The sequence below is a fragment of the Macaca nemestrina genome, chromosome 9 (assembly GCF_043159975.1).
Source record: "Macaca nemestrina isolate mMacNem1 chromosome 9, mMacNem.hap1, whole genome shotgun sequence".
Taxonomy (NCBI): domain Eukaryota; kingdom Metazoa; phylum Chordata; class Mammalia; order Primates; family Cercopithecidae; genus Macaca; species Macaca nemestrina.
The window spans coordinates 96,426,045-96,453,434 of NC_092133.1; the positions used below are offsets into that span (position 1 = coordinate 96,426,045).

Below are 27,390 nucleotides of genomic sequence, written 5' to 3' on the forward strand. Positions count from 1 at the left end.
ATGGTTGGCCATGGAGTTTAAGCTGGCTCACTAGAGAGGGCCATAAAGGAAGGAAGAAACAGTGAACAGGTAGTAAGATCTGGATTGGAGGTGCTGGTAAGGTTGCAGGAGTTTTGTTTCAGGGCGGTATAGGGAGTGACCTGGATAGACAGGAGGTGGTGATCAGAGTGGGATACTGTGGGGGTTGCAGTCCTTGGACCTGACAAGGTCTAAGGTCTGATCATGGAGGGAGGGGGAAGCTAAGGTAGGGCAGAGGACTGGAGTGGGCTTCATGAGACCAAAATGACGTTGGAAGGATTATCTACCTGGATACTGAAATCTTCAAGAAGTAAGCGGTGTAGTGTGAAGAAGTTACAATATTCTAAGCTCTTCACGGATAAGGGAAGCATGTGCCACGTAGGTAGCCTCTCTAGTCCAGCACCCAGTATATAGCATATGCGGAGTGAATACCTGGGGGCTGCTGAAGGCCAGAACAAGGTGCCTGTGAGAGGACCTGATGCCTGGGGTTCTCGTGACAGGAGTGGGCCTAGTTTCTGGTGTAGAATTGAGCCTTGCATGCACCAGCGGGATCATATTGAAAAGAAACCTTCTAAGACTACAGGAAGATGCATCCTCTGACAATGTACGCTCTGTAGGCATCCCAAGTAGCTGGGCTGGGGATTAGATGGACTCCAAGGCATTTCCTCAGGTGGCAATGGGCGGTTCCCTGGGAAGGCAAAGCTGTGCAGGAAAAAAATGGCAAGATGCTCTATTCCCTCAGGGAAAGCCCTTTCCTGGGAGCAGGGAAGGCGAGGCAGTTTGGGCTTGGTCAGTTTGTCCCTGCCCTCAGGGTTTGTTGGTCCTGGCAAAAGAGGGCCTTATTTTATTTATTTTTCTTAGACACAGTGTCTTGCTCTGTCACCCAGGCTGGAGTGCAGTGGCTCATCTCAGCTCACTGTAAACTCCACCTCCTGGGACCAAGCGATCCTCCCACCTCAGCCTCCAGAGTAACTGGGACCACAAGCACCACAGGCGCCCGGCACAACGCGGCTAATTTTTTTTTTTTTTCTTTTTTTAGAAAGAGAGAGGTAGTCTCCCTATGTTGCCCAGCCTTGTCTTGAACTCCCGGGCTCAAGCGATCCTCCCGCCTCGGCCTCCCAAAGTGTAGGGATTACAGGCGTGAGACCCCGCGCCCTGCCAAAAGAGGGCTTTAGGGCACCCCAGAACGCGAGATCCCCCTCATCTCGCATCTTTAAAGAGGAGGAGGTGGACCCCAAATCGAGCGATAGTCCATTCGTCCCTGGCACGGTGACTGCCGGGAGGCCAAGACCAAATGTGTCTCCTTCCGGCTTTTGCACCACACTAACCGGCGCCAGGCCGCAGAGCCGCCCTGGCCTTCGGCGAGGACTTAGGCGAGTGCGGTGCAGGCTGCTCCAGAGTCCCACCGCGGAAGTTGAGGCCGCGGATTCCGAGGGCGGGGTGGAGCGGGTTCGGTAAGTACCCGGGCCCGACGAAACGCACTGCGTGGACTGCGCCTGCGTCCGCACTCAGCTTTTCAGCAGTCTTTCTTCAGGCCCTGAAAGCCGTCCCCACGCCGGTCTCTTTTTTCTGCCTTCTTGTTTCCCTCCGGCGAGTCGGCGCGACGGTGAATTTCCGTTTCCGGCGGTGTCCATGCTGAACTGAGGAGTCGCAGTTGCCAGGTTCAGTACAGCGGGCTGGGGTAGGCGGCGGGGGGGTCCCTGATTCTGGGGCACTGGGAGGATCGCGAGTCGTGCGCGTGGGAAGGTCCTTCCCCGGTCCTCCGGGTCATCTTTGCTCCCGAGGAGCGGCATATTTCTCATCTGCCGGAGGTGTCCTGTGGTAGTTGGGAGAGTGACCGGATGAATCCCTGCAGAGAGCCCGGACAGGGAGGGAAGGTGGCTGGGAGACGTAGTTTCCTGGCGACGTGGTCTCGGCAGGCGACTTAGACCTGAGCCGGATCTGTTGACCCGAAATTGTGCTTTTCCCACCAAAGAAGGACAGGGAGAGAAACATTAGTACAAGTTCCGAACTAAAATATAGCAGAGAAGAAACATAATCATTGAAATCACACAGCTCTTCAGTTTCAAAGCGTTCCTAGCGCCTAGCTCTTCTAACTCCCGGCCAGTGTTCTTGACATTATGGTGATATATAAAGACTTTCTGTTTCCGCTGGTGTGTGGGTCTGTGGGAAGCCTCTGACTCACCTCCGTGCTCCAGTAGCACCCTGTGCAGCCTTCCAATGTCGCCCTTATTGCATGGCGCGGAAGATACTAGTTTGGATTTCCTCTGCAGGTCAGACCATAGCTGTATCCATTTACTGGCACAGTGCCTAGCACATCATAGACAGACAAAATATTTATTAAACTGAATGAATACAGTACCTTAATTGAATGAAATAGTATCCTGCTCCCCCCTTTTTTTAAAATCAAGCTGTCAGATTTTATGAAGCCCCATTTCCTAAAAAAAAACTCACTAATTTAGTGATTACCAATTTATTAGCCACAGATTCCCAGGTAACTCAGAAATCACTGGAAGGGTCTCTGTAAGTTCATGGGGTCTCCAGGTATCATCTAGAACCAGTCCTATCTCACGAGTTAATACTTGACAAGTTAATTATATATTGTCTGTTGTACTCTTTATAAAATGTGCTAAGATATATTGCTATTTCTCAAATGTATATAAGTAAGTTGTAATTTAGGAGTTTTACAGAGTCAACAGGTACTAAAAGTAATACTGCGATCATATTGGAAGTTCATAAAAACGTTTTACATTTTTTATTAAAATGTAAGTTTTAGTTTAAGTTGAGAAACCACTTCTTTACTCCAGTTGATACTTAGGTCTGAGCTGTCCCGTGTGGTAGCCACATGTGACTTTAGAGTTAGAATGAAATTAATTAAAAATTCATTTTTTCAGTTTTCCTAAGTATATTGTTAAGTAACCACATGTGGCTGATGGCTAAATGGCTGAAAAGTACAGATATAGAGTATTTCTATCCTTGCAGAAATAGATACTGCTGATGTTGACACTTAAGATGAATAAAAAGTAGCAGCAATAAAATGTAACTTTAGGAGAGGTAACTCATCTAATTTATAGCATAACAGAGAGAAATGAAATTGGCAATGGTTAAGCAATTTCTACCCTTGTTCAGTAAATAAATACATCATCTCTTCATAAAGAAATAAATGAAATTTACTGTTTTTCCCTGGGTATTGCCTGGATTGTAAAATGCTTCTCCCACCTCCTTACCCCAACCTTCTTCCTTGTAGGTTAGAGTTACTTGTTACTGGTAAATAGCTACAATGGAGACTAAAGACCAGAAGAAACACAGAAAGAAAAACAGTGGGCCCAAAGCTGAAAAGAAAAAGAAGCGGCATCTGCAGGATCTCCAGCTAGGAGACGAAGAAGATGCCCGGAAGAGAAATCCCAAAGCTTTTGCAGTTCAGTCTGCTGTGCGGATGGCTCGATCCTTTCACAGGTATGTTAGGGTACAGTCTGGTCGTTCTTCCATTGATTCTTTTTAAATAGTAGGAGCCTCTCACAGGTGACATTTGGATTCATGAGTCTAGTCCAGCTCCAAAGGACATGGAGATGCGTGGTGTGTCGCTTTCACTAAAACGTGAGAAGCTTTCCCATAGAAGCTGCCTTGCCTCCAGCATCTGCACACTGGTTGGTGTTTATTGCCCAAGATGCAAGAATTTATAGAATTTGTTTGTTCCTAAATTTTAAACTGTTTCTATGGTGATAAGTGTGCTTTTTTCCCCCTAGGTATGTTTTACATAGTTGTAATATAAAATAAAAAATTACAATATTTAATACTAACATAGCTTTATTTAGTGTGTCCTTGTGATATGCCTAGCGGTATACTTTAAACATTATTCAACTAAATGCTTCCAGCAGCCTTACCAGAGTAGGAATCATTCTTGCCCTCATTTTATGGGTAAGAAAACTGAGGTCAAGAGAACAAGTTACCTCCAATCACGTAACCAGTAAGTAGGAGAGCCAAATTTAACTCCAGAGCCTCTGCTCTGTTATGATGCACTGCCTCGGTATTTACCTTTTGGTTTTTTTAAAAACTATTAAAATCACTCTTAAAACAGTCAGGTTTAAGGAGTGTTTAATTTTCAGCTCTCTATGCTATTGAAGTCGTCTTGTTACATCTTTATTGAACAGCAGTTATTTGGATGGGGCCAGAAGTTAACAAGTTAATAACTGACAAGTTAATTATATATTGTCTGTTGTCCTCTCAATAAAATGTGCTAAAGTACTCATATATATAAATGTACTAAAAAAGTTTACTTATAAAGTTGATACCTTTTACTCTATTTTGAAAGTGAGTTTACTATTTATTTATTTATTTATTTATTTTTAATGAATAGGACTCAGGATTTGAAGACAAAAAAGCATCATATTCCAGTGGTTGATCGAACTCCACTGGAGCCCCCACCAATAGTGGTAGTGGTGATGGGGCCTCCAAAAGTTGGAAAGAGCACTTTGATACAATGCCTCATTCGGAACTTCACCCGGCAGAAGCTGACCGAGATCAGAGGCCCTGTGACAATTGTGTCAGGTAGGAGATGCTGCAGCAGACACAGAGTTGGCGTGGCTGTTGTCATCTGAGGGACATGCATGCATTTGTTGTTTTCTTGAGCGGAACATGTTAAATATTGTCATATCATGTTACCTGTCTTATACTTTTACTAAGTTGGCTATAGCTTCAGAAAAGGGTAAGTTCCCGGAGATAACATGTGATAATGTTCACATTGAAAATGTGCACGTTTGCCTTATGAAGCCACATTCTGGTGGAAGTGCGAGTTTTCTCTTTTTCCTATGAGAATTGTCTGCTTTGGGAGATGGTGACCTTTCCAAGTTTGAGGGAAAATGAAACAAACTTCCAGTGGTAGAATGGGAATGTGCAGTCTGAAATCTCTTGTTATTGCAATAGTATAGTTGGATTGAGGCTTTTCTTTATCTTTGGAGCATCCATATTTTCTTTTCCCTTTTTTGAGACAGAATCTTACTCTGTGGCACAGGCTGGAATGCAGTGGTGTGGTTACAGCTCACTGCAGCCTCAACCTCCCAAGTTTAAGCAATCCTCCTACCTTAGCCTCCTGAGTAGTGTATGCCACCACACCTGGCTAAGTTTTCTTTTTTTCCCCTTTTTTTTTTTTTTTTTTTTTTTTGTAGAGATGGGGTTTCCCCATGTGGCTCAGGCTGGTCTCAAAACTCCTGGGCTCAAGGGATCTGCCTGCCTTGGCCTCCCACTGCACCCAGCCCATATTTTCTTGACCATTTTCTTTTTACCTTAATTTAGAAATAATTATTGTTATGAATATTCTGTTGCATTATGTTTGAGGGTGTTTGTAGCTATAGTGGGAATACGGGAAGTTTTGATAGAGGTGAAGACTTTGGCCTGCAGCTGAACAGCAGGATCATGGTTATCATGGAGCCTGTGCAGTCCGAATTTTCCCTGTTTGAGCACTTTTATTCATCTGGGTAGACTTTTGATATTATTTAAATTTAGAACACAGCAAGAAAAACAGAATGGAATTTATTTTATTTTACCAGTTTTTGCCTATAAAAACAAACTTCTGGTACACTCCTGTAAACTTACATGATGTTTTACTGGATGCAGTTAAAAAATGAAAATTAGAGTTGATGGTTAGAATTTTTTCAGGATCTTTTTAAAGTAAAATTTTCATCTTTTCACGTATAGGTAAAAAGCGCAGACTCACCATTATTGAATGCGGGTGTGATATTAACATGATGATTGATCTGGCTAAAGTAGCAGATCTGGTAAGTCAGCAGGGGCAGCCTGGGGTGCTGATGGAGACTTAGAGCATGGTGATAGGTTATTTATCCCTTGATGAAAGGAAGAGAGTCCTATGATTATTAAAGGAATCATAGTCATCATCAGTGATACAGTAGATATGATTGAATTGATGATAATAATTATGGTAATAAATATTGTTATATTAATAATAAAAATGGAATGTGCACAATGAAATGTATTCCAAAATGTAAAAGCAAATCACGGGATGGAGAAAACCTTTAATGAACACAACTAATAAGAGCTCATTAATATGTATACATATATACATACAAATATATCATAGTAAGTACCATTTTTTCTTGGACTCTTCCTGGCACTGTGCTAACTGCTTTCTACAAATTTAGCTTACATAAATCCTTGATGCACCCTTGAGGTGAGTAGTTATTATCTGTAGTTTACATAAAATGAAATAGAGCCTCCCAGCAGTTAAATAACTTGTGTGAAGATGGGACCCTTGTTCCTGATGGTTCCAGAACCTTCATCCTTAATGATAATGCTAAAGTAAGTACATGAATTGCCCTGAAGAAGTGGTCAGAGTTTAGCAATAAAAAATCTAGACAGTACTCAGTATATGGAAAATGTACATACTCTTGCATTTATGGAAATGATAATGTTCACTGTTCTGGTATTCTATTAACTTACGTTTTAAATTAGAAAAAATAAAAACAAATTAGCAGAAAAGTAAGCCATATTGATGAGGAAGTGTGGGGTGAGAGATACCTTGGTTTTTTTTAGACAGCTGTTTGGTAACAAAGAGCTACAGATTTTATACTTTGGCCCAGGAATACTCCTAAAATATAAAGTAAAAAGTAATACACATTTTAAAGTTGTGCCATTGTAATGTCAGAAAACTAAATAACATTCAAATTTTGAACATGTAATGCTACTATTAGTAAAAATAAGTGTTATTAATGTAGTGTAAGCTTACTAAATCTTGTGTACTTGAAATGATCAAAATAGTTCATAGAAGTCATTTGTTTCTCTTTTATGTAAAATGTAGCAAGTTTCTAATATTAAAGACATACATATTAAGAGATGCCTTTAATTTTATTTTTAATTATTATGGATATATAATAGTTATACATATTTATGGGGTACATGTGGTATTTGATAGAAGCATACAATGTGTGATGATCAAATCAGGGTAATTAGGATATCCATCACCTCAAACATTTATCATTTATTTGTGTTAGGAACATTTCAATTTCATTCTTCTAGTTATTCTGAATTATAAAATAAATTGTAGTCCACCCTATTGTGCTGTTGGACACCAGAATTTATTCTGTCTAACTGTATTTTTGTACCTGTTAACCTTTCCCTCTTTGTCCCTCCCTCCCTGCTCCCCTTCCCAGCCTCTTAACCATCATTGAGAGAGATGCCTATTATGTAAATCTTTTAAAGATTTTTCAAAAGGAACACACACATTTGGTAAAGTACTCTAACTGTAATGCAGGATACGCACAATGTGCATTTTTCTTTTTCCTTGGTGTAACCGCTGGTCATTCAGATCCCTGCAGAGCAGTATCCTTCTAGATGCATATAAACACGCATACCACCCTTTAAAAACACAAATGGTAGCTTATTTTACACACTGTTCTATGCTTTGCTTTTTTCATATAATGTATCTTGGAGGTATATAATAAGTAAGTACTGTAACTCTGCCTCCTTTTTAATATAATATTCCATTTTATGGAGGCACCATGATTTATTTAGCGTAGCTTATGTTGATTGCTCTGCTGTGGGTTGTCAAAGCCTCCTGTGTACAGCAAGGCACACACAATACATGAATTTGGGTGTGTACGTGCGTGTGTGGATTAGGGGAGTAACACTGGCTTAGATGACAAAGACTGGCAGCTGAGGGACTGTTTGTTCCCCGTTCTTCCTGACCTTACAACCAGCTGCTTGCCCCCTGGCACTCTGTGACATTAAATGTAGTGTGAGGATATTCTGCCTGTCCTTTGAGCTGGTCCAGTGTTGCTGGAACGCTGTGCTTGCTGCCTCAGTCTGCAGTGGCAGCTGTGCTTTCTCACAAGCCCACCTTCATATATTCTGTGGTTTCGGATTTTGAGTGTTGCCTAGTTTAATCAAAGATGGGCATTTCTGTTTCCATTTTTCTTTGTTGTTAATTTTAGTTATCTATGCAAAGATAAGAACAGAAATGTTTTTAATACTTAAACTAGAAGTTTCCAGGAATCAATTCTGAAATTATTTTGCATCTTTGAAGCATCTTAAAAGTTAAAAATTGGTCTCATCTGCTTATATTTTCTTATAGACTACCATTCATCATAATCTTACTGTTTTTTTGACCTAATTCTAAAATGGCAGCTATTTAAAAAAAATTTCTTAACAATTGAGTTATCCAAATTAATATATAAGATAGAGGTTTCCACTGCGTACTTCTCAGCAAAAAACAGATTTTTTTTTCTATGAGGAGATTGAAAGAAGAGATTGGTTTTCTGTACATATTTAATATATTTCATTGATTATCACTTTCTTCCCATTCTTTGGATGTCAGAGACCTGTTATTTGGCTTAAAAATACCTTACAGAAAACTTGATTTCTTTAAATTAGAATTTCTTAGGTAAGGGCCAGGTGAGACCCAACCTTTTCTGAGTTACTTCTCATACATTAAAATTCTTATAATGGAAGTTTGCATCCTAGTGGACATCGTCTTATGGTTGGCTTTTAGAGCAAGTCAGAGGGTGGTGGTTTCTCTGTCTGGGTGATGCCTATGTAGTTATTTGATTTAGTCTGGAGTGCGGCTTTTCTGTTGAGGGCCAGATAGTAAATATTTGTGGCTTTGTGGATCATATCTTTTACAGCTACTTAGCTCTGCAGTTGTAGTGCACAGGCAGCCATAGACAAAATGTAAATGAATTAATGTGGCTATGTTCCAATAAAACTTTAGTTACAAACACAGGTGATGGGCGGGATTTTGCCCGTGGCCAATTGCCAACCCCTAGTGTAAGTGGTCTGTTTTGGTCGTTTCTTTGAAAAATGATGTGTTCTGTTTGTAGGTACTGATGCTTATAGATGCCAGCTTTGGGTTTGAAATGGAAACATTTGAGTTTCTAAACATCTGTCAAGTACATGGCTTTCCTAAAATTATGGGAGTTCTCACCCACCTCGACTCCTTCAAGCATAATAAGCAACTGAAGAAGACAAAGAAGCGATTAAAACACAGGTTCTGGACAGAAGTTTACCCGGTAAGAGGAGAAATGATTGTTGGATACTAGCAGTATAATCCTTTTAAAATAGACTGAAGAGGCCGGGCGCAGTGGCTAACACTTGTAATCCCAGCACTTTGCAAGGCAGAGGCGGTCGGATCACTTGAGCCTAGAGTTTTGAGCTCAGGGCAACATGACCAAGCCCCATCTGTACTAAAAATGCAAAAATTAACCGGGTGTGGTGGTGCGTGCCTGTAATCCCGGCTACTCAGGAGGCTGAGAAGTGAGAATTGCTTGAACCTAGGAGGCAGAGGGTGCAGTGAGCTGAGATCACGCCACTGCACTTCAGCCTGGGTGACAGAGTGAGACTCTTGTCTCAAAAAAATAAGTAAGTAAAAATACTGAAGAGACATTACTAAACGTCTCTCTAGGATTCGCCTCCTGAATTCCGTTTGTGTATGTTCACAGTCCCTGGCCTCCTGAATTCCTTTGTGTGTGTGTGTGTTCACACTCTATGGCCTCCTGAATTCCTTTGTGTGTGTGTGTGTTCACACTCTATGGCCTGCTGAATTCCTTTGTGTGTGTGTTCAGCCTCTGGCCTGCTGAATTCTTTTGTGTGTGTGTGTTCACAGTCTATGGCCTGCTGAATTCCTTTGTGTATGTGTTCAGTCTCTGGCCTGCTGAATTCCTTTGTGTGTGTGTTCAGTCTTCTGGAAGGTTTCCCTCAAGAGAGTGCTTGTTCTGGGCTTCTTGGTGTATCTCATTTGTCTCTGTACCTGCTGCGCCAGGCAGTGTCTGGCTGTTTTGGGGTCGGGACTTTATATAATAGAGTACATCAGAAATTTCTCCTAGTTACAGGACCAGGCACTGCCCCTTCCTTTCTATACTGTTCTGGTCCATCGGCCACAGAACCATTTCTGTGCTCAGACGCCTCACCTCCCTCTCCTCACCATACTTAGATGGATGCCCTGGCTCAACTGCAGAGCAGTCTGCCTCTGTGGGGTTCTAATAAGTCCTGAAAGAAGCCAGCAAGGCCCTGGAAGCCTCAGGACAGTGGCTTTGCTGGAAGACTCCCTTCTTAGGATTGCTTCTTGTTTAGAACTTTTATTTTGTTGCAGTATTGATGAGAATTTAATTGAAATTTAATTTTTAATTTTGCTCTAATGTTTAGGGTGCCAAGCTGTTCTACCTTTCTGGAATGGTGCATGGAGAATATCAAAACCAAGAAATCCACAATCTGGGCCGTTTTATTACAGTTATGAAGTTTAGGCCTCTCACATGGCAAACTTCTCACCCTTATGTCCTGGCAGACAGGTAAAAAGTGATTGTAAATTTTTTCTTCTTGGGCCATTTATTTCAAAGCTAAAAAGGCTAGAAAAAGAACAGTGATAGGATTTATTTTGTGCCTGTTTGAATAGTGGGGATAGAAGTGTAGTTGATGGAAAATGTCTACTTATATCATTGCTCAAAGATTCTGTGCCTTTGGGAGTAAATTAATTATGAGATGTTTAGGAAAATGGGAGGACTTGGAAGCATTTAAGGCTACAGAATGTGGCCCCATCCTATGTTCAGCCTCAGTTTTGAGTGATGCTGCCTTCATGTCCGGGTGCTTGAGTCCTTCGTGTGTGCCTTCAGTTTCCTTCCTTTGTGCTCTTCTTTGTGCTGTGGTTTTTCTCAGCCTGGGATACCCTTTTTCCACCTGCCAGAATCCAAGCCACAGTAAAAATCCCAAAGCACAGGCTCACTCTCTTCCAGCAAGGGATTTTCTGAATATGTTCTTCACTCTTCCCTGACCCCAGGTGGACATCATCTCCCTGTCTGGTGTCTTATGGAATGAAAATGTCACTTTCAGCCTAGAGACACAGTTGTGTGCCTGCCCCTTTTCCTCTGGTGGATGGGGAATGGTGCTTCTTTATTTCTGCATTTTCTAGTTTTCTAAATGATGTGCTTAGTGGACAATAGTGTGATGAGTCATTGACACCTGAAAGGAGGTATAGGAACTTTGGCATTCATTTTTGCTGCATGATTGAGTTTATTTTTCTAGGATGGAAGATTTGACAAACCCAGAGGATATCCGAACAAACATCAAATGTGACCGGAAGGTGTCGCTTTATGGTTATTTAAGAGGAGCACACTTGAAAAATAAAAGCCAAATTCACATGCCAGGTATTCTCTTGTTGTAGAACATACTAGAATTACACATAGGATTCTTGGGATGACTTCATTTCTCAGGAAAACTGAAAAATGACCAAACAAGGGAAGATGGCCTCGCTGGAGGTTTTTAAAGTAACCCAGATGTGTGTAGGCCTGCAAAGGTGTTATCAAATCCCCTGTTCTCTGACCTCTTGTCTTGTAGCTAGAGGGCCACTGTTCCAGTGTGGCACAATGCCCTTCTTTAGTGTCATGGGTTAAGCCCTTGGACTGTGGCTCGTTTTTAACCCCCCAGTCAACAGTAGATACTTCTGACTTCTTGTCAGCTGAAGCTTGCTTTTGGATCCTGTCTTCCAGGGGTAGGAGATTTTGCTGTGAGTGACATCAGTTTCCTCCCAGACCCTTGTGCTCTTCCTGAACAACAAAAGAAGCGCTGTTTAAATGAGAAGGAGAAGCTGGTTTATGCGCCTCTTTCTGGAGTTGGGGGTGTGCTGTATGACAAAGACGCTGTCTATGTTGACCTTGGTGGCAGCCACGGTTTTCAGGTATCGGTGAGATGGGCGTCATTTCTCTGAACTCTCATTATTCTTTCCGAGTCTATTTTTTAATCACAAAAAATAATGTAGTCAGCTTTTATTTATTGAAGATTTTTCTCTTGTACTTATAATAAAGGCCCAAATGCATATTGTAAATATATAGGATAAAAAAAATACTTTTTTTTCATTGTACCAAGCAGAAGAGTCCTGTCCTCCATTCCTTCTTGATCCATGGCCCCAGCGCGGGCCCTGCTGCCATGTGGTGCCTGCATGGCCCATCCCCGTTTCTACAAAATCAGTGTGCTTGCCAGCTCTCATTGGTCTTTTTCTCATTCACAATGGTCTCCTCATTCTGTATTTTAAAGTGGATTTCAAATATTTATTTCTTAGTTCTGAAGTGGAATTTTATTGGGTTAAAATTAGGGTTATTTTAAAATGTTAGAAAAGCTAGCATTGTTGTAGCACTGGAACTGAGGTTTTTCTAGCTAGGTGTTTAGGTTATCAGGTTACATACTCCCTGAACTTTGGAAAAGTTTAATGGAGATGGGGATCCATTTCAAGCTTTGTTGTAAGGATTTTCTTCTCTGCTTTTTGAGGCATTAAGAAAGGTTCTTAGGAAATGTGTCTAAGATAATTTTGAGAAACTGAATGAAACCAGTGTCTCTCCAGGATCTTTGTGCTTTTCTCACATGCTCTTTCTTGGTTGTCTTGACAGGACGAGGTGGGGCCCACCCATGAGCTGGTCCAGAGTCTCATCTCTACCCACTCCACCATTGATGCCAAGATGGCTTCAAGTCGAGTGACACTGTTTTCTGATTCCAAGCCACTTGGGTCAGAAGATATAGATAATCAAGGGTAAGTCTGCTTTTTTTCTATTTTTAATAAAAAGATGTATTACAGAAGATCATATCACCCATAATTCAGCCATCATAACACATTTTGGTGGGATTCATTCTATGTTGTTTTGTTTTTCTTTGTGTGTGCATGTCTCTGAGGGCTCTTCACTTACCTGACATTACAAGGGAGTCTTTTCCTGAAATAAAATACAGGATGCATTTTTCAACAGACCCCAAATATTCCTCAAATACCACGCCATCTTCCATAGGTTGCCTTTTGTTTTTTAAGAGACGTGAGGCCACTTGGCTTTCTTTTGGTGGCCAAAACACTAGAGCAGAGTCAAGGAGTTTGTGGCTGTCCAGAAGCCACATGCCTTGTCTCTGAAAGTTTTATTTAGATTATGCTGTATTATCTCCCGTGGGTAGGTTTCCATGGATGTATGGCTTATGTGAATTATTTTTCAGTCTGGGTTGGGAATTTGTATACCTTTATACATAGTCGATGTTTGCAAAACATTGGTTTTGTTGGATTGATTTATGACTCCCAGTAAAATTTAGCTGAAAATTTTGAGATTATCTAGTTTGTAATTTGTTACAATGTGCATAAACTACCTAGCAGAATGCCTGACAGATACGAAGTGTTCGCCGAAAGATCACTCCTTTATAATGAAGTTACTAGCGATTTTCATTTTTGTATATCCTTCTAGTCATCTTTATCTACAAGAATACTCTATTCTACTATAGTTACAGTTAAAATATGTAATTTTATTTCTATATTCTGAGCATTTCCTTTTTCTATACAGTCTTTATGTAGTCACCATTTTGTTATTATTGGTGTATTCTTTTTTGTGTGTGTGACAAGATCTTGCTTTGTCTCCCAGGCTAGAGTGCAGTGGTATGATCTGGGCTCACTTCAGCCTTGAACTCCCAGGCTCAAGTGGTCCTCCCGCTTCAGCCCCCCAAGTAGCTGGGACTACAGGAGTGCGCCACCACTCCCAGCTAATTTTTTTTTTCTTCTAGAGATTAGGTCTCACTGTGTTTCCCAGGCTGGTCTTGAACTCCTGGGCTCAAGCAATCCTCCTGCCTTAGCCTCCCAAAGTCCTGGGATTACAGATGTGAGGCACTATGCCTGGCCTATTATTGCTATATTCTAACTTATCCATCTCTTTTGGTGTGATTTTCAGTTTTTTCAAATTTATGTTTTCATAATTTTATATATCTTGCTACATTAAATAGCTTCATACAGTTTTATACTGTGATTTTAGCCTCCTGATGATTCTTCTCTATCAGATATGACACTGGTGACTTAAAATGGATGTTCTTCCTCTGTCATTCCTCCTACATTTGTTAGCTGGCATTTTTAACAAAGAGCTTTCACTTCTCCCCTTTATTTCCGTATCACTGCTGACTAATGCACTTGCGTTTTGTTCCATGGGTTATTTTCCATCACTATCATTATTCTTCCTGATGCCTATGCTGTCCCAGATTTGGCCGCAGGAGCCTTCAGCCTGTCTCCTGTGTCCTTTCAACTGTCTCTGTTAGTCTTTGAGCATTTCTTACTTTCTGACAGAACAAGAGGATCCAGGCTCATTTTGCCCTCTTTCTGCCTTGGGCCTGGACTCAGCCATTTCTCTTAAGGATCATGTATTTTTAGCTTAGAAATTAATCAACTTTCAAAAAAATCTATAAAACACTAACTTCCCTTTTGAGCAATTTTTTTCTAAAATTAGATTTTTGTTTTTTAAGGGTTATTCCTTTATTCTCTCTCTAAGTTTTTTTGAAGTGTGGTGTTAGGGAACCATGTCCGAGTTTGCTTATTAATTCTTCCAATGTTTATCAGATCATTTTTTCCCTATGCTATGTCATCTTAAACAATTCCTTGACATTTTCTGTTTCTTTGTATTTTTCATTGACTGTATTGCCATTTGTAGATTAGCTGATTAATGTACAAATTGAATTATTTTGTATTTCCTTGGTAATACAGGCTGTTGATGCCAAAGGAGGAAAAACAAATGGACTTAAAAACTGGGCGAATGCGTCGGAAAGCCATTTTTGGAGATGAAGATGAATCTGGAGATAGTGATGATGAAGAAAATGATGAAATATCCGAAGATGACGAGTTGGAAAACGGCTCTAGTGATGAGGAAGCAGAAGAGGAGGAAAATGCTGAGATGACTGATCAGTATATGGCTGGTAAGGGCGTCAAACGATGGAAACTTGAAGAGTTGGAAGAAGACAGTGAAATGGATTTGCCAGCATTTGCTGACAGTGATGATGACCTTGAGAGGAGCTCAGCGGAAGAAGGGGAAGCAGAGGAAGCTGATGAAAGCAGTGAAGAAGAGGACTGCACTGCAGGAGAGGGGGGCATTTCAGGATCAAAGGCTGTTGGAGAAGGTAGTAAAGCAGGGCTGTCGCCAGCTAATCGCCAGAGTGACCGTGTGAATCTGGAGAAGTCTTTGCTGATGAAGAAAGCAGCTCTCCCCACTTCCGATTCTGGGCATTGCACAGCTGAAGAGGCGTTTGCATCTGAAGATGAATCTGAAGAAAGCTCCTCACTCGGTGCAGAGGAAGAGGACTCAGAAAATGAAGAGGCTGTTAGAAAAAAGCTTTCAAAGCCTTCTCAAGTGAGCAGTGGTCAGAAACTGGGGCCAAGGAACTTAATTGATGAGACCAGTGATATAGAAGATTTACTCAAAGAGGAAGAAGATTACAAGGAAGAAAATAATGATTCCAAAGAAACCTCAGGTAAACTTAAATTTAGTTGGTTGCTGCTATCAACTTGGCTCTCGAAATGGTACCCAATGGAATGTCTCCATTTGGGGGTCTGTTGATTCTGTGATTTTGTTAACTGTTGAAATGCTGCATTGTGGATGGATCTTGAGGGAGGGGAGGCATGTAAACAAGCCTAACTGGAGGTTGGCTTTGGTCGTTTCAGGTGCCCTCAAGTGGAAGGAAGACCTTTCCAGAAAGGCAGCTGAGGCCTTTCTGAGGCAGCAGCAAGCAGCTCCAAACCTCCGAAAGCTTATTTATGGGACAGGTAAAGAATTCTGGTTCAGAGCTGGAAATGTTTTAGTTTCTCTGATTATTTAGATGAGGGAATTGGTTGGAGGATTGGGCTGGTATTGTTGACATCCATAATTGCTGCCCATCACATTTCATGTTTGACGGATGTCTCTAATCATCAGCTTATGAGGACTACACATTGGTCTTATAAAGTAGACTTAATGGGTTTGCTGTAAAACTTGATGCAAATGCTGTCCATTGCATTATGTTATGTTCCCTATTTAAAAGTCCTTCATGAGAATTTTTTTGTAGATTAGTGCCAAAAAAATATTTCTGCCCATAAAAATATTTACTTTTTTGCTTTCTGAGAATTAGAACACTGTATAACACATTTTGTTCTCCCTTTTGCCCTTGTCCTCTGATTTTATGCTTTACTAAACTTACCTATATATTCTTTCTGGTAGAATTAATGCAAAAATAAATATATAGTGATGAACTTTACATTGTACTCCCTGGTTACTGCATGGGGAGATCAAGGCCGCATGGTGAGACTTTTGGGCTCAGCCCAGTGAATTGGGAAGATTGTTGTATACTGTTTTCATTCAGGTTTTGTCTAGGTACTCTTAGTGATGAGGGGCTCAACATTCTTTAGCGCTCTTCTTTAGTAATCTAAAGCTCAGCCTTTAAATGTCCCTTCCCTCCCTCCACCACCAATATTCTCACTCCTTCTCGGCCTCTTAGCTGCTGCCGTGCAGGAGCGCAGGAGCCCCACACATGTACAGCAATAGCTTCCTGGCTCTCTTAATCTGTGACTGCCCTGCCCTCTCAATGCCTAACTCATATGTGGCTATTGCCATACCCATCACAGACAGAGGCCCTCAGTTCCTGAGTTGGAAGACTCATGGCCTAACTGGTTAAAAACGATGGGTCTTCTAGGGCTGTAGTTTTTGTTCTCACTTTTCTACCATGGTGTCCTCTTCAGTGGCAGAAGATAATGAAGAAGAAGATGGTGATACCCGAGAAGAGCTTGGAGGGTTGTTTCGTGTCAACCAGCCTGACAGAGAGTGTAAGCATAAGGCTGACTCTTTGGACTGTTCTAGATTTCTTGTGGAGGCCCCCCATGACTGGGATTTAGAGGAGGTAAGGCTGGGTAGTACATTTGATTTATTAGAGAATTAGAGAATTGTTCTAGAATAAGATTATCTGATGTCAATATTGCTTACCTGTTGTTGGCTTCTCATTTTTACAGGATTACAGGTCATTCTTCCAGATATTGCAGTGGGCACTTTATGCATCCTAAACAGTAACATGTTCTGGGTTTAGTTAGACCATGTACGTGGCCCACGGAGGACAGGTTCAGCTTCCAGTGTGGACAGTAGTGTGCATCTTTATTTTGAAGCATCACACATAGGTTTTTATACATCAGATGTATTTTTTGTCTTATCACTAGGATATACGTAGCACCCTTGAGTTAACATTTATAGTTCCTGCTGTTTGTAAGCATAGAGAAATCTGTGATACCTGTAAATGTTCTTCCTGCAGCTCACCACTTTGTAATCACACTGGAATTCATTCAGTACTCAAACTCACCACAGCTCACCCTCCTCTGAGACCTCTTCTCTTTCTCTCTCTCTCTTTTTGAGATATGGTCTTGTTCGGCAGCCCAGGCTGGAGTGTAGTGGCACAAGCCTACACTCAATGCACAAGTGACTCAATGCAGCCGCAGCCTCCTGGGCTCAAGAGATCTTCCCATCTCAGCCTCCAGAGTAGCTGGGACTATAGGCATGAGCCACCAGGCCTGATTAATTTTTGCATTTTTTGTAGAGATAATGTTTCACCATGTTGAGCTACTTTCGAACTCTGGGTTCGCGTGATCTTCCTGCCTTGGAACCTCCCAGAGTGCTGGGATTACAGGAGTGAACCATCACGCCAGCCCCTTTCTCTGTATTCCCTTCTGGAATATTCTGATCTTCCAAAGGCTGCCTTCTTTTTTGTCAATTCAGTTTGGCTTAGATGTCACTTCTCACAGAGGCCCAATTGCTATCATACTGCCTATTGTAATTCGCCAGATAACACTTAGTGCACTTTATGAGATTTTATTTAACCATTCTTTATGGTGAAATTTAATACAGATGTAGAAAACCACGTAAAAACAATTGTTTAGCTTAATGGGTTGCCAGAAGGTGAATACCCCTGTACTCAACACTCAGGCTGGGAAATCAAGCTTTGCTACTCAATTGTGACACCAGCCACAGTCCCCTTCCTCCCTGTAGAAGGAGGTGTGGTCCAGCCTCTTAAGGTGATGCTTTCCTTTTCTTCCTGGTTTCTTCCTCCATGCTTGTATAAGCATCACAGTTTACTTTTACCTGATTTTCCTTACTGATTTTCAGTCTTATCTTTTAACATTTTTAGTGAACAGTCTTTCCTTCCCATTTCTTTTTTTGGTTACATTTTATTTAATAAACCAAGTCTTTGGTCTGTAGAGTTTCTTGTATTCTGGACTTTGTGGATTGCTTTGCATCCCTCTGCAGTTTCACAGGCCCTCCTGTATTTCCTGTGAGTGGGTACTGAGCAATACTAATAGAACTTCTGTGATGAGCGGAATGTATATCTGAGCTGTGGGTTGTGGCTACTTGTGGCTACTAAGCTCTTTAAACGTGGCTAATGAGACTGGAGAACTAAATTTTAAATTTTATTTAATCTTTGTTAAGATTAATTTAAATAGCCACGTATTTGTAGTTACCCTGTAGACAAAACATCTAGCGGTTGGACAGGATTTAAATTTGATTTTTATTTTTCAGCAAAGCTGCTTCCTAAGTGGTGGTGTTTTCTCATTAGGAGGCGCATAAAGACTGGTTGTGTCCTTTTAATGATGTTAGATGTTATCAGTTGTTGGTGCTCAATGCCTAGAACCATCAATTTCTTAAGAACGTAGAGTGGTGATGTTCTATTCAATCATTTCTCTTTATGTATTAGCTGTAATACTTTAAAGAGAAACTTTTCCTCTTCTACTATTTGGTTATTCACTTCCATGTATGTAGGGTAAATGCTTGATTTTTTTTTTTTTTTTTTTTGAGACGGAGTTTCGCTCTGTCACCCAGGCTGGAGTGCAGTGACACGATCTTGGCTCACTGCAAGCTCTGCCTCCCAGGTTCATGCCATTCTTCTGCCTCAGCCTCCCAAGTAGCTGGCACTACAGGCTCCCGCCACCATGCCTGGCTAATTTTTTTTTTTATATTTAGTAGAGATGGCATTTCACCATGTTGGTCAGGCTGGTCTCAAACTCCTGACTTTGTGATCCACCTGCCTTGGTCTCCCAAAGTGCTGGGATTACAGGAGTGAGCCACTGCGCCCGGCCCATGCTTGATTTTTTAATCAGTTTTTGGAGTGATTCTCCAAAGGATACTTGTTTGTGAGTATCACTGTGATGTCATGGATATAAATGTAGTTGATGTGCCTTGTGCTCCTGCACCTGTTATCCGTTATTGAAGCTCCTCTTTATCCCACCTGTGGCCTGTGAGCGTCTGTGCACACCAGCTCCTGAGTCCTTGTGTTACAATCGTAGTCGTTCTGGATCAATTCTTGCTCTGTGATATGAGAGAGCACTTGGAATCACCCATAAGAAGTCCTGATTTCTTTTAGTACAAAATGGTATTTCAACATGACAGCCTAGGCATAGGAATGCTTACTGCCATGAGTTGGTCATTACTTCTAGGCCTTCTCAGTGATTATACTGAGGTTATACTGAGGTTTATCTCTGTGGTTATACTGTCTCCATCAAAGGTAAAGTTATTTCCTGGGCTCCTTTGGAATGAGAATATTCATGAAGGTGGGAAATATTTAAAGGCAAGTTGTTGCCTACTGCCATTTCTTAGAGTTGTTTTGCTGAGTGATTGGAACATCTCACCTAAGTGCTGACTTTTCTGTGTAAGGTTATGAACAGTATCAGAGATTGCTTCGTGACTGGAAAGTGGGAAGATGATAAAGATGCAGCCAAGGTCTTAGCAGAAGATGGTAAGTCAAGAGCTGGGTTCTTCAGGAAGACTGGCTTCTCTAAACTTTATTTTCTTCTGTATCTTAGACAATAGTCAAATTGAAAATCATAGTCACTTGTGAAATGCTTTGGGGAATTCAGACAGGAGTAATGAGCCAGGTAATATTCCGGATTTTCCTTTTATGATTATCTTATTTTCTCAGTTGGCTAACTGATTTACTACGTATGGACCTTAAAAGTGAGAAACTTTCCATAAATTTTAATCATGTGTTTGTTAAAAATAGATTTTGTGTGATGTGAAAAATACATACAAATGGCATTTATGTTTTTCTTTTCATAATAAAGGTAGTATGCCTTGTAGAAAATTTAGAATGAAAAGTACATAACATACCAGAATTCTACTAACCCATAAAAAACCTTTGTTAACCTCTTCAATAGTTTCCTTCTAGTCATTTAAAAATCATATGTATAAACCTTTTTAGTTGTACTTTATATAATTTTTGGCAGGAGGATTGCTTAAGTGATGTACTTTATATAAATTTTGTCATTAAATTTTTTCAAAGATTTCATATTTATTATTTAAATATCATACCATTATTGAAGTCGTAATTTTTTCAATATCTAAGTAGTTTTGTACTTTGCTCATTTTATAGAGAACTCCACACTGAACAACTTTGAAATAATTCTTGGCTCATGCTTTTTATTTTCATAAGATAGATTCATAAGTGTTAGAATTGAGTCATTTTTATGGATTACAACTGCCACATGGTTTCTTGGAAGGTCATTCTTTTTGTTTTGTCTTGAGACAGGATCTCGCTCTGTTACCCAGGCTGGAGTGCTTTGGTGTGGTCATGGCCCACTGCAGCCTCAGCGTCGCAGACCCAAGCCTCCTGAGTAGCTAGGACTACAGGCTTGCATCACTACACCCAGCTAATTTTAAATTTTTTTGTATAGACAGTCTTTTTATGTTGCCCAGGCTGGTCTCAAACTCCTGGGCTTAAGAGATCCTCCTGCCTCAGCCTCCTAAGTAGCTTGAACCACAAATGTATACCACCATGCCTGGCTAATTTTTAAATAGTTCGTACAGATGGGAGTCTTGCCATGTTGCCTAGGCTGGCCTTGAATTCCTGGGCTTAAGCAATCCTCGCACCTTACCTCGCACCTTAGCCTTCCAAAGTGCTGGGATTATAGGCATGAGCCACTGTGACTAGTCTGTAGTATGTGAATGTATTCTTTTTATATATATATATATATATATATATTTTGTCTGGGCTTTCAGGTTCATATCATTGATCTCTGTTGGTTCATTTATTATTACTATAATTTAGTACTCTATGTAACTTTATCATGTTATTAAGACCCCAGTTATTAAAACTGTGTCTCAACAGTTTCTTTCTCTTTTTATTCTGCTGGGGGCTTTTTTAAGCATTCTGCTGACTATTCTCACTTGCTTATTGTTTTTTCCACAGGAACTTAAGAATCGTCTTTTGTTTTCAAAAGAAAGTGTGGTGGGTTTCTTTTTTAATCACTTTAGTGAGGTATAATTGATGGTAAACTACAGTGTTTAAAGTGTACAATTTGATAAACTTTAATATGTGAGTATACCGTCGCCACAATCAAAATAATGAACACATTTATCACCCTCACAGTTTACGCCACTGTGTAACCCTCCATCCTGTCCTCTTCCATCGCCAGGTACATTCAGCTGCCTTGTGTCACTATTCCGTAGGTTGTGCCCTTTAGAATTTAATCGAAATGGGATCCTACAATATGTGCTCTTTTCTGTCTGACTTCTTTTACTCAGCATGATTATTTCAAGATTCATCCATGCTGTTACATCTTTATTTCTTTTTGTTGGCTAATGGGTAGTCCATTGTATGATGTATAGCAATTTATTTATCTGTTAACCTGTTAAACAATTATTTCCAGGTTTTGGCTATTATGAGTAAGGCTGCTGTGAACATTTTTGTAGAAGTCTTTATATGAACCACTTTTATTTCTTTTGGGTAAATAAGTAGTTCAGAATGGACTAAATGGGTCATATGATAGGTACACATTTAATTTTTTAAGAAATTGCCCAACTGTTTTCTAAAGTGTTTACACCATTTTCCATTGCCACCATAACTTTATGTGACTTCCGGTTGCTTCACTCTTACATCTTTGCCAGTCCCTGGTAGTATCAGTCTTTTTAAATTGTAGGCTTTCTTTTAGGCATAGAGTGGTATCTTGAAGTTTTAGTGACTAATGGTTTCAGGCATTTTTCCATGTGTTTATTTGCCATCTGTGTCTTCTTTGATGAAATATCTGTCCAAATCTTTTGCACATTATTTTAATTGGGTTGAATTCTAAGAAATTTTATGTATTTTTGATACAAATTCTGTATGACATGTGATATGCAATTATTTTTGCCTAGTGTGTGCCTTGTCTTTTCTGTTTTTAATAGTGTTTTTCACAGAACAAAGTATTTAATTTTGGTGTAGGTCAATTTATCAAAACAATTTTTTTTCGGGGGGAATGGAGTCTTGCTCTGTCTCCCAGAGTGTGATGCGATCTCGGCTAACTGCAACCTCTGCCCGCTGGGTTCAAGCCGTCCTCCTGCCTCACTCTCCCAAGTAGCTGGGATTACAGGCGCCCGCCACCATGCCTGCCAAATTTTTGTATTTTTAGTAGAGATGGGGTTTCGCCATTTTGGTCAGGTTGGTCTTGAACTCCTGACCTCAGGTGATCCACCCGCCTCAGCCTCCCAAAGTGCTGGGATTACAGGCATGAGCCACTATGCCCTGCCCAAAATTTTCTCTTATGGACTGTGCTTTTGATAGTGTATGTAAGAAATCGTTGCCTCACCCAACGTCACAAATTGTCTCATATATTCTATAAGTCTTATAGTTTCAGGTTTTACATTTAGGTCTACAATTCTTTTTGAGTTAATTTTTTATAGGGTGTTAGGTATGGATTTAGGTTCCTTTTGACATATTGATATCCACTTTTCCCAGCACCTTCTGCTGATAAACTATTTTTTTCCCTATTGAATTGCCCTGTATTGGTTGGCCATATTATGGGTGCATATTTCTGGGCTCTCTGTTCTGTTCCATTGATATATTTGTTTATTTTTATACCAATACCAACACTGTCTCTGTTACTTACAGCTTTATAATTAGTCTTGGAATTGGGTAGTTTTTAACTTTAGGTAGTTTTTCAAACTTTAGTCTCCTTTTCAAAATTGTTTTGGTTAATCTAGGTTCTTTGCATTTTCATATAAATTTTAAGATGAACATGTCAATTGCTATAAAAAAGCCCACAGCAATTTTGATTGGGATTTCATGGAACTTGTAAACAATTTGGGAAAATTGACATCTTAACCACATTGAGTTTTCTGATCTATGAACATAGTAACTCTCCATTTATCTTGTTCTTTACTTTCTCTCAGCAAGGTTTTCAGGATTCAGGTCTTATATCACTCTCAGCAATTTATTTTCATATCTACTTGTATTTATGTATGGCTAATATATAAGAAATGCAGTTGATTTTTTTATATTGGTCTTGTATCCTGCAATCTTGCTAAATTACTTGTTAGTTCTTTTTTTTTTTTTTTTTGAGACAGAGTCTCATTCTGTCACCCAGGCTGGAGTGCAGTGGCATGATCTCAGCTCACCGCAGCCTCTGCCTTCCAGGTTCAAGCAATTCTCATGCTCCAGCCTCGCGAGTAGCCGAGATTACAGGCAGCCACTACCACGCCCGGCTAGTTTTTTTATTTTTAGTAGAGACGGGGTTTTACCACGTTGGCCAGGCTGGTCTCAAACTCCTGACCTCAAGTGTGTGTTTGGAGGGGAGGGGTAAACTTTGACTAAACAATATTCATGGTTTTCTAAGTAAATACTTCTTACTACCCTAAGGATTCTTTTCTTTTATGCTGCTTTTTCTCCTGTTCTGCCTGGGCTTCCAAGTTCTGCTTTGACCTTTCACCCTGGTCCAATCTCATATGGTTCCCCCAGTTTCTGTGCGGGATGGTTCTGGGAGCCAAGCAGGATTCTCGTTATCTACAGAAAGGCTGAGATAGATCCCAGTGGTTTTACTTTCTTTCTTTCCTATCTGGATGACTTAATTTTTCTTGCCTTACTGCCCTGGCCTAAACTTCCAGGACAGTGTGGGTTAGAAGTCAAAGTAAACATCCTTGCTTTGTCCTGATTTTGCTTATTTTCCACGTGAACTGAAGAATCGCCTTTTCTGGCTGGGCGCAGTGGCTCATGCCTATAATCCTAGTACTTTGGGAGGCTGAGGCGGGCAGATCATGAGGTCAGGAGTTTGAGATCAGCCTGGCCTGGTGAAACCCCATCTCTACTAAAAATACAAAAATTAGCTGAGCATGGTGGCACATGCCTATAATCCTAGCTACTCAGGAGGCTGAGGCAGGAGAATTGCTTGAACCCAGGAGGTGGAGGTTGCAGTGAGCTGAGATCGCACCACTGCAGTCCAGCCTGGGCAACAGTGCGAGACTCCGTCTCAGAAAAAAAAAAAAAAGAATCACCTTTTCTATTTCCAAAAGAAAAGTTTGTGGTACGTTTTTTCCTAATTAAACTTTTAAGTTTGAGGTAATTGTAGATTGACATGCACTTGTAAGAACGAATACAGAGAGATCTCCTGTATCTTATACTATAGCACTATCTATATATATGTACTGTGTATACTGTGTGTACTGTAATACAAGGTCACAGCCTGGATGCCAGCGTTGATACAATCTGCTGATCCTCTGTAGATTTTTCCAGTTTTGCCTGTGTGTGTGTGTGTTTTACGTTTGTGCGTATATACTTCTGTGCTCTTTTATCACATGTGTAGGTTTGTGTGTCTACCAACAGTTAAGATACAGAGCAGTTCCATCACAAGGATCGCTTGTATTGCTGTTTTATAAACACACCCACGCCCCTGCTGTTTCCCAGCCCCCAGTTCCTTCCCTTGTGAACCATAATGTGTTTTCTGTTTCTACAATTTTGTCATCTTCAAGAATGTTAAATAAACAAAATAATACAGTCTATAACCTTTTGTAAGGGGCTTTTTTTCACTCAGCATAATTTCCTGGAGATCCATTCAAGTTGGTACATATACCATAGTTCATTCCTTTTTATTGCTGAGTAGTGCTGCATTGTGTGGATGTACCGGTTTGTTTAACCATTCATCTAAGATCAAGCTGGATTGTTTTCAGTTTGTTTTGTTTTGTTTTCAGACAGGGTCTTGCTCTGATGCCCAGTCTGGGTGCAATGGTGTGGTATTGGCTCACTGTAGCCTCGACCTCCTAGGCTCAAGTAATCTTCCCACATCAGCACCCGCAAGGAGCTGGGACTACAGGCATGCACCACCGTGCCTGGCTAATATTTTTTTATTTATTTGCTTGTTTTATAGAGACAAGATCTTGCTGTGTTGCTCAGGCTGGTCTTGAACTCCTGGCCTATTTTCAATTTTTGCCTATTAGAATTGAGCTACTATGAACATTTGTATACAGGTTTTTGTGTAAATATGCACTTCCCATTTTTCTGGGAAATAAATGCCCAATAATGCAATTGCTGGGTCATACGGTAATTGCACAGTTTCATAGGAGACTGCCAGAGTAGTTGGGCCATTTGATGTTTCTACCCGCAATTATGTGAGTGATCCAATTTCTTTACATCCTTGCCAATGTGTGGTGTTCTCATTGTTGTTTATTCTAGCTATTCTAATAGGTATGTGATATTTCATTGTGGTTTTAAGTTATACTTCCCCAGTGGCTAATAATGGTGAGCATTTTTTCATGTGTTTATTTGCATTTTTATCTCTTCTATACAGATAAAAAATGTCTGGGGATGTCTTTTTTTTTGCATTTTTAAAAATTGGGTTGCATTGGGTACTGTGAGTTCTTTATATATTTAACTCCATTGTCAGATGTGTGATTTGCAGATACTTTCTCCTAGTCTGTAGTTTTCATTTACTTAACAGGGCCTTTCACAGAGCAAAAGTTTTTATTTTTGATGAAATCCAATTTGCCAGTTTTTTTGTTTTTTGTTTTAGGGAATATGAAACTTGTATCAAGTCTAGGAATTATTTCCTATTCTTTGATCCTGAAGTTTTTCTCCTATGTTGTTTTCTAAAAGTTTTACAGTATTTTTTGTTTTCTCTTTACACCCATGATCTATTTTGATTTTTTCATTTTATGAGATATGAGACTTAGGTCAAGGTTTGTATTTTCGCCTGCGGTTGAATAATTTTTCTAGCACCATTTATTTTATTGAATTGCTTTTGACTTTTGTAAAAAGTTAGTTGAGCATCTTTGTGTGAATCTGTTTCTGGGTTCTCTTGTATTCCACTGACTTCATGTATCAATCCTTTGGCCAGTACGACCCTTGCTGTCTAGGTTCCTGTAGCTTTATAGTGAGTGTTAATGTTGAGTAGAGTGACTTCTCTTACTTTATTCTTCTTTTTCAAGATTGGTTAAGCTATACCAAGGCTTGTGACTTTCCATATAAATTTTAGAATAAACTTGTTTATGTCTACAACAACTTAGCTGGGATTTTGATAGGGATTGCATTAAACCCATAGATCAGTTTGAGGGGAGAATCTTTTTCTATTTTGAGTATTAAAATATATGAATACAGTATATTTATTCATTTTAGTTTTTTATTTCTTTCATCAGTATTATGATTTTCAGCATACTGGTTGAGAATATGTTTTGATAAGTTTAGACCTAAGTATTCCATTTTGATTGATTTTCATTTGTTTATCTTTTATCCTGCTAAACTCACTTATTAGTTGTAGAAGGATTTTGTTTTGTTTTGTCTTTGTAGATTGCCTGGTATTGTCTACACAGACAGTTGTGTAGAAAACATAGAGACAGTGTTATTTCTTTCTTTTCAACCTGTATGGCTTTATGGCTTTTCCTTCTTTTTTTTTTTTTTAATTAAATTTTTTGGGGGTAGTGATGGGGTCTCACTATGTTGCTCAGACTGCTCTCAAACTCCTGAACTCCAGTGATCTGCCTGCCTCAGCCTCCCAGAGTGCTGGGATTATAGGCGTGAGCGACCACACCCGGCCTTCTTTCTGTTTTAAATTTTTCTGCCTTAATTCAGTGACTGGACTTTTAGTACAATGTGGAGTAAGAGTGCTGGGAGTGGACTTCCTATGTTGTTCCCAGTCTTTTCACTGTTATTTATTTATTGTCATGATTGGATGTTGAATTTTGTCTAATGCCTTTTGGTGTCAGTTGATATGATCATCTGGATATGGGTTTCATTCTTTACTCTTTTGATATAGATTACACTGATCCTTTTATTTTTTGAGACACAGTCTTCCTCTGTCACCCAGGCTGGAGTACAGTGGTGCGATCATGGCTCACTGCAGCCTTGACCTCCTGTGCTCCAGTGATCCTCCTTCCTCCACCACCCAAGTAGCTGGGACTACACTTGTGTGCTATCATGCCTGGCTAATTTTTTTTTTTTTTTTTTTGTAGAGCCGGATCTTACTGTATTGCCTAGGCTGGTCTTGGCTTCAAGGCAACTCTTGGCTTCAAGGGGTCCTGCCACTTCAGCCTCCCAAGCATTAGGTTTACAGGCAGGAGCCATCGCATCTGGCTTGATTAATTTTTTGAATGTCAAAGCAGTCTTGTATTCCTGGAATAACTCTCACTCGATCATGAATGAAAATGAAGATACAACATATGGAAATATGTGTGTTCTTTGTTTTTTCTTTTCATGTCAGATGGTTAATGTGCTAATGTTGTAACAAGGGTCAAGGGTGGCATATCCCACATATATGCATGAATACCCAGTCATCACACTTATGAACTATGAAAAGATCGCCATGTGAAAATTTTTAAACAAATCTTTTTATGTGTTGTTGGATTCCATTTGATA

At 40.2% G+C, this 27,390-nt stretch overlaps 1 protein-coding gene and 1 non-coding gene across 8 annotated transcripts in view; one reads left to right on the forward strand and one right to left on the reverse strand.

Moving 5' to 3' along the window:
• Positions 1-1,549: 1,549 nt before the first annotated feature.
• The window catches only part of LOC139356364 (ribosome biogenesis protein BMS1 homolog), a 55,739-nt gene continuing 29,898 nt past the window's right edge, over positions 1,550-27,390 (forward strand). For 4 of the 7 annotated variants that reach the window (XR_011608130.1, XR_011608131.1, XR_011608129.1 and 1 more), the window contains exons 1-13: positions 1,557-1,679; positions 3,266-3,474; positions 4,376-4,566; positions 5,713-5,792; positions 8,847-9,035; positions 10,168-10,310; positions 11,041-11,162; positions 11,505-11,692; positions 12,399-12,538; positions 14,504-15,264; positions 15,455-15,556; positions 16,505-16,662; positions 19,455-19,536. Coding sequence is in view for 4 of the 7 variants with exons in the window: in XM_071070177.1 (XP_070926278.1) it covers positions 3,299-3,474; positions 4,376-4,566; positions 5,713-5,792; positions 8,847-9,035; positions 10,168-10,310; positions 11,041-11,162; positions 11,505-11,692; positions 12,399-12,538; positions 14,504-15,264; positions 15,455-15,556; positions 16,505-16,662; positions 19,455-19,536 (2,332 nt within the window). In the remaining 3 variants the exon portion in view is untranslated. Of the gene's footprint in view, positions 1,680-3,265; positions 3,475-4,375; positions 4,567-5,712; positions 5,793-8,846; positions 9,036-10,167; positions 10,311-11,040; positions 11,163-11,504; positions 11,693-12,398; positions 12,539-14,503; positions 15,265-15,454; positions 15,557-16,504; positions 16,663-19,454; positions 19,537-27,390 lie in introns of all 7 variants that reach the window. The other 3 variants (XM_071070180.1, XM_071070179.1, XM_071070178.1) reach the window with 3 other exon arrangements.
• LOC139356458 (small nucleolar RNA U13) lies at positions 27,230-27,333 on the reverse strand. The gene has a single exon (XR_011608431.1). It is a non-coding gene; the product is annotated as a small nucleolar RNA U13 (small nucleolar RNA).